Source organism: Anastrepha obliqua, chromosome 4 (genome assembly GCF_027943255.1).
Source record: "Anastrepha obliqua isolate idAnaObli1 chromosome 4, idAnaObli1_1.0, whole genome shotgun sequence".
Classification (NCBI taxonomy): domain Eukaryota; kingdom Metazoa; phylum Arthropoda; class Insecta; order Diptera; family Tephritidae; genus Anastrepha; species Anastrepha obliqua.
In genome coordinates this window covers 72,257,167-72,263,640 of record NC_072895.1, presented here as the reverse complement: position 1 = coordinate 72,263,640, position 6,474 = coordinate 72,257,167, and the positions used below count along the sequence as shown (strand labels likewise).

Here is a 6,474-nt window from a genome sequence, read left to right as displayed (position 1 = left end):
TCCTAAACACTTTTAGCAAACTGCTCCGCTCAGTCTACAGTATTGCCGCTTGCCTCTTCGTCCATATTTGGCAGAAAGTTTGCTTTAGTTACTTAACCCTGACATTAAAAATTGTACAAATACAAACATACATACATACTTGGATACAAATTGCCTTAGATTCATACAATGAATTCTCTTTATTTGGATTATTTAAATTTTACAGTTAATGCTCAGAAGAGCAAGAATTATGCCCGCCAAAGGTAGCTTAGCGGTTGGCGTAGCAACGCCGGCTAAACGTGGGGAAGTGGTGCTGGGTAAATAATGGTATTCTTTGGCTTAAAATTTGTTCGCTAGAATAAAAAACAGGATGTGAAACATGTTTTGCATGTTTAATAATTTCATGCAATTTTATAAAATCAGTATAAAAGCCTGTTGCTTCAGGCAAATAGCTAACATTATTGGTTTTGGGTTCATCAAAGTTTTTTCTTTTTCGCACTCTCGCTTTTATTTCGCATTTCAAGCTCTTTCTTAACAAAAACACTAAAAAGGCACAAAATGGTCAAATTCGTAAGTTTTAAGAAGTAAAAGTTTAAAAAAGTGTTTGTGAAATTTTATTATATATATTTTTGAGTGAAATTGGTATTTAGAGCTGAAAATTAAGAAGAAAGATGTAGAACAACAAGAAAAGTGACTTGATGCAAAATTATTTCATAAAAAAGTTTACAAAACTTGTCGAAAAACGTCAGCAATACGAATGATGCAAGAGTTATATGTAAAAATGTAGTTATTTATGTGCCACGTGTTTGTTGGAAGAGTGTCAAATGGAAAAAAATCAAAAAAAAAAAAAAAATATCAAAAAAAATCCACCGGAAAGCTTTCATTAAGTAAAAAAGTCAAAATTCTATTCTAATGAGATACACAGCAAATTTTAACGAAGTGGAAGTAATTTCTGAACCACTTATCTCAAGAGAATTACGAAACTCTTCCAGCAAACGAGCAATATATTGTGAACTATTATTGTTATTACTGTTGAGGATAGTGCGCTGCGAGGTCTATTCAGCCCTTATAAAGGATTTATAGGATATTTTTTAATCCTACTACTTCAAATAGTCATTATTAAAATATGGTCATAAAATTATTAAGTTGGCTTATTTTGCGTTTGTACATCTGTAGATTCCATCACTCAAGTGTACGACTTGTACTTTCGCTCTCTGTTCTGCTGAATCTGAATTACCAGTTTAGTCAGGTGATATTTCCGCATATTAAGCCCTAAAAGAGTTCCCGTTATAATTTTAAAGTTGCTATATAAGTTTTTTAATCCTCATAGCGTTTCCGATTATAAGAATCCACAAGCGATTGTCCCAGTATAGTTTTCTATAAGCTACTTCCTGTACTTATTATCAGAATGGGCAGTGCCCCTTGTCTAAGCCTCAGAAGCGCTCTGGACTCAAAGGGGTAGTTAATGCTCCCTTAGTTGGGAGGTTGTTAGTCATTGTCAGCTGATATATTGTGAACACCTTCCTTGTAATTGACTTACAAAGAATACCTTACTTGAAATGCACTACATTTTGAGGCATAAATCAGCCAATTATAAATTTAAAAGTACTTCAAAAGTGAAAAACTCGTTAAGTTTCTGTGAGAAGTTTAAAATTTAATGACTACATATAAATTTTTAAGTTCTTGTTTTGTTTTCCAAAAAAAATGAAATTTGAATGATAAATTATGTATTGTGTGGAAATTGTAGCACGAGAAATGCATTATTTTAATTCCTTGTTTTTCACATTTCATCAGAAATATTGTTGGAATGATTTTTTTTTATAATTAGTAGATAATTTAATGGCATTTTTTTTTAAATGATATCCGGCATATGTCCAACAGCGGATACGAGTTACATGGTCCTTTTGATTAGTCTAATTTTTCACTCCTTTTTCCGATAAACCTGGCTGTATGGCGCCAATGGTAAAATGTTATGTTATGTGGTAAAAAACGTAAAACGTAAAAAAAGGTCTCATGAACAACATCAATTTGTTATTTTTAAGCAAAATTTTAATTTTCGTCATTGATTTCGAAGTAGTACGATAAAATACATAGGTATTATGCCTCGGAGCTCTCGCTACGAATGAAACATTTAAACATTTCATGTGAAACTTTATGAACAATTGTTACGAATTGAAAATATTCCAAAATCTTCTTCTTCTTCTTAATTGGCGCGATAACCGCTTACGCGATTTTGGCCGAGTTTAACAAAGTGCGCCAGTCGTTTCTTTCTCGTGCTAACCGGCGCCAGTTGGACACACCAAGTGAAGCCAAGACCTTCTCTAACTGCTCTTTCCAACGCAGAGGAGGCCTCCTCCTGCTCTGCCACCACCAGCTGGTACCGCATCGAATACTTTCAAATCCGGAGCGTTTGTATCCAATCGAATGGCATGACCTAGCTAACGAAGCCGCTGGTTCTTTATTCGCTGCGCTATGTCTATATCGCCGTAAAGCTCATCGTTCCATCGCCTGCGATATTCGCCGTTGCCAACGTGCAAAGGTCCAAAAATCTTACGCAGAATCGGTGGGCTTCAGCCTTTCACACAATACGCTCGCTAGAACCTTATAGGCGATATTTAGAAGACTAATTCCGCGGTAATTGGCACAGATTGCAGGATCGCCCTTCTTATGGATTGGACAGAGCACACTTAAATTCCAATCGGCAGGCATGCTTTCATCCGACCATATTTTGCATAGAAGCTGATGCGTGCACCTTACCAGCTCCTCGCCGCCATGTTTGAATAGCTCAGCCGTCAGTCCGTCGGCGCCCGCGGCTTTGTTGTCTTTAGCCGCGTTATCGCTATTCTCACCTCGTCATGGTCGGGTAGCAGAATGACCTTTCCGTTATCGACGATTGGGGTATCGGAGTCTTCACATTCTCTGTGATATGCAGCTATCACTATTTAGCAGGTTTGAGAAGGGTTCCCTCCATATTTTAAGTATGCTCTGGATGTCAGTCACCAGATCGACGTCTTTGTTCTTACAGAAAACGCCCCGGTCTTAAAACCTTCTGTAAGCCGCCGAACTTTCTGGAAGAGTTTTTGGGTGTTGTTCCTATTGGCCAGCATCTCAAGCTCCTTGTACTCACGTATTTCGGCCTCTCGTTTCTTCTTTCGGATAATACGTGTCTCTTTTTTAGCTCCCGGCAGCGATCCCACATGGCTCGCGTTGAGCCCGATCGCAGCGTGGCTCTATAGGCGGCATCCTTTCTTTCTGCGGCAGCATGACATTCCTTGTCGTACCAACTGTTTTTTCGGGCTCGCCGGAATCAAATTTCTTCTTCGGTGGCGGTAGGTAGGGAACGAGAAATGTTGTTCCATTGCTCGTGCTTGCCGGTTTGTTGGGCAGTGCTCTCTGAGAGCAGGAGTGAGGGTCGAGTGGCCAATCTTCTGGCTATCTGTTGTGATTGCAGCTTTTCGATGTTGAACATTTTTTGCGTAGGTAGATGTACGCTTTTTGCTGCACAGAGACGTGTGCGCAGTTTGGCTGCAACAAGGTAGTGATCCTAGTCGATGTTGGGTCCTCGGATCGTACGTACATCTAATACACTAGAAGCGTGTCTTCCATCTATCACAACATGATCGAACTGGTTTCGCGTTTTTCGATCAGGAGACAGCCAGGTAGCTTGGTGTATCTTTTTATGCTGGAATCTGGTGCTGCGTTCCAAGCGCTCATACAAAGAATATTTGGTCGCATCGTCCTTCTCATCCATCGGGGCGTGGGCGCAAATTAGCGAGATGTTAAAAAAACGGGCTTTGATGCAGATTATTGCGAGGCGCTCGTTCACCGGAGTGAACGACAGTACTTAGCGACGAAGTCTCCCTCCCAAAAAAAATCCGACACCGAATTGGCGCTCCTTTACATGACAGCTTTAGTAGACGTCGCAAGGTCCTATGTTTTTCTTGCCTTGCCCCGTCCATCGCATTTCTTGAATGGCAGTGATGTCAGCCTTTACTCTCACGAGGACATCAACCAGCCGGGCAGAGGCACCTTCCCCAGTATGGGCCCGCACATTCCAGGTGCATGTCCTCAAATCATATTCCGTATTTCGTTTGCAGGGGTCGTCATCAGTAAAGGTAGTTCTCATCCGAGCCTTTGTAAATCTTTTCATTGGGAAGATTTTTAAGTGGCGGGTTCCAAACCCAACGCACAACCAGCTATCCTGGAATGTTTCGCCTTCTCACTTTAGCTCACTCCCGAACGGGTGTTCGGAAGCTACCCAGAGGATACTTGAGCTAATCCCGGGAGTTGTGAGCTGCTTGAACCATATGCAGAAGAATCGTCCTGGTCACTCCCAAGTGAATGGCGATCAGTAACTTTCCCCACTTGCGTGGACTTCTACACATGGAATCATCCTCCAAAAGTCTTAGTTCATTTTAATATTGTAGTATTATTTAGATACAGCCAACCCAATGTGTTTGGAATATGTAATTAGTACAATTTTAGTATATACATTATTTAGTATTGTATAATTTAGTAATTTTCGATCATACTTTTCGAAAATATATTTTTAAATATGTTCATCAAGCATTACTGATAATAGGACTTTTTTCTCCTAATTGATTAATTAGAATGGACATTTCAGGTTGCTCTTTTTATTTTAAAATTACTTAAGAAATATGGAAGTTCCAGAACCCTGTTTTTCTCCATACAGAAAGTGTTATGAAATTTTAGAAAATTTAAGAGTATCATAAAAAACTGAACTGACTAAAAATTACCAGTTTCACTTACCTCACTTGCTTCCCGCAGTTGCCGGTCATTGTTGCTTCCCCTTTAGGCAATTAATCAATTAATAAAATCCCGTCGCTGCTTGTCGAGCGTCATCAACATGAGCACGTCATTTTTAGTCATCGCCATGTGCAGATCACTGCAAATTGCGTAGCCACCTGAACAGAGTAGATGTATGGTCTACAGACTCCTGTTGTTTCTACTATCAGTCCCCAGAAACTCACACACTAAATACACCTTCCTGAATGCGATACCATAGCAAGAGGAAGAACAACACATCTCGACTTGGTATGGTCAGAAGAAAGACACACATGATCAGCCCAACACGGCTGCATCCACGGTTTATTGAGGGAACTGAAAGATCTTAAGGTTGAAATCTAAAGCCAGTGCCTTTCGACGCGAATTTATTAGTCATCTCTCTTATAATTTTTACCTGAATATAGCACAATTTTAACGAATATTGTGTTAGTCGTCTATTATTGAAACTTAAAATTTTCACTTTGGATATTTTGTACATTGAGAAGAATATTGTCAAATTGTGAACACTGATTAATAGAAACCTTATCGTCGTCAAAATCATTTCCACGAAAAGATTATCTGGTGGCGTAGTGAGGAATGTAAAACTCGATCGAACTTTTAAAGGTTTCAGCAAAAATTAATTGTGTAAATAAGACATGGTAATTTTTCTTTATTCAAATTCAAAATAAACCTATTGGATAATATCCGCAGTTTAGCTACATAAAATATTTTTTTTTATGAAATATACCTACTCATGCCAGAAATACCCCGCCGTACTATTGCCAGGTTAAGTGTTGACGTTTCAGCATCTGGTTTATATTTCTTCCTGTTTTGCGAGCTGAAAGACCCGATTAAATATCATTTACCTTTACGTTCACCGCTTTTTCCCCAAATATTTCCTACCTCTCTTCTCCCTATATATTTATCTCTTTCTCTAATGATTTTTTGCTTTTTTTCGGCTATAACCTGTCCTCCAAATATCTAATTCTCATTTCTTATTATCCCTTTATTCATCCTCCTCTTCCTCACAGGTAGTACTTTTCGCTTGTCTCGCCATTGCTGCTGTCTCAGCTGCACCAGCCGAAGCTGAAACCGAACATGAAGTTGTTCCAATCTTAAAATCGGAAATCAACAAACAGGAAAATGGAGCTTACAACTTGCACTACGAAGGTGGAGATGGCACCAGCCGCAAGGAAGAAGCTAACGTTATTGATGAGGGTACTGAAGAGGAAGCGCTCGAAGTAAAGGGCTCCTACAAATACATCAACTCCGAAGGTGAGGAGGTGGAGGTATTCTACACTGCTGGCAAAAATGGTTTTGTGCCCTATGGTTCCATTATCAACCCAGAAATTTCAGCCGTTGCTGAAGCTGCCAAGGACTTGCCCAAGGAGGAAGTGGAGGAGCCAAAAAAGAAATCGCTCTAAAAATAAAAAACTGGAACACTATTGAATCGAAAATAAAAAACATGTAAAGGGAGAAAGAAAGAACGGGTGATGGTTCTAGTACTTAGTCATTTAAGTGATAATGCGAACGGCAAATTATTTGAAAAATTCACACTTTTTGTGCAAGAACTAAAATAAGTTTATGCTATGTGTATCAATAAGTATTAATATTAATGAGAATGAGTGTAATTTCTAAGCATAAGTACTTAATGTTATAATGTAACCCCAAATTTTTCACGCTGCGACACCCGAAGAAAACGTAAAATAG

At 39.0% G+C, this 6,474-nt stretch overlaps 1 protein-coding gene across 1 annotated transcript; it reads left to right on the top strand.

Annotated features, from left to right (window-relative positions):
- Window positions 1-454: 454 nt before the first annotated feature.
- LOC129245122 (endocuticle structural protein SgAbd-6-like) lies at window positions 455-6,474 on the top strand. Its single transcript, XM_054883121.1, has 2 exons — window positions 455-549; window positions 5,796-6,474. The coding sequence occupies exons 1-2, from the start codon at window positions 538-540 to the stop codon at window positions 6,186-6,188; spliced, it is 405 nt and encodes a 134-aa protein (XP_054739096.1). The 5' UTR covers window positions 455-537; the 3' UTR covers window positions 6,189-6,474.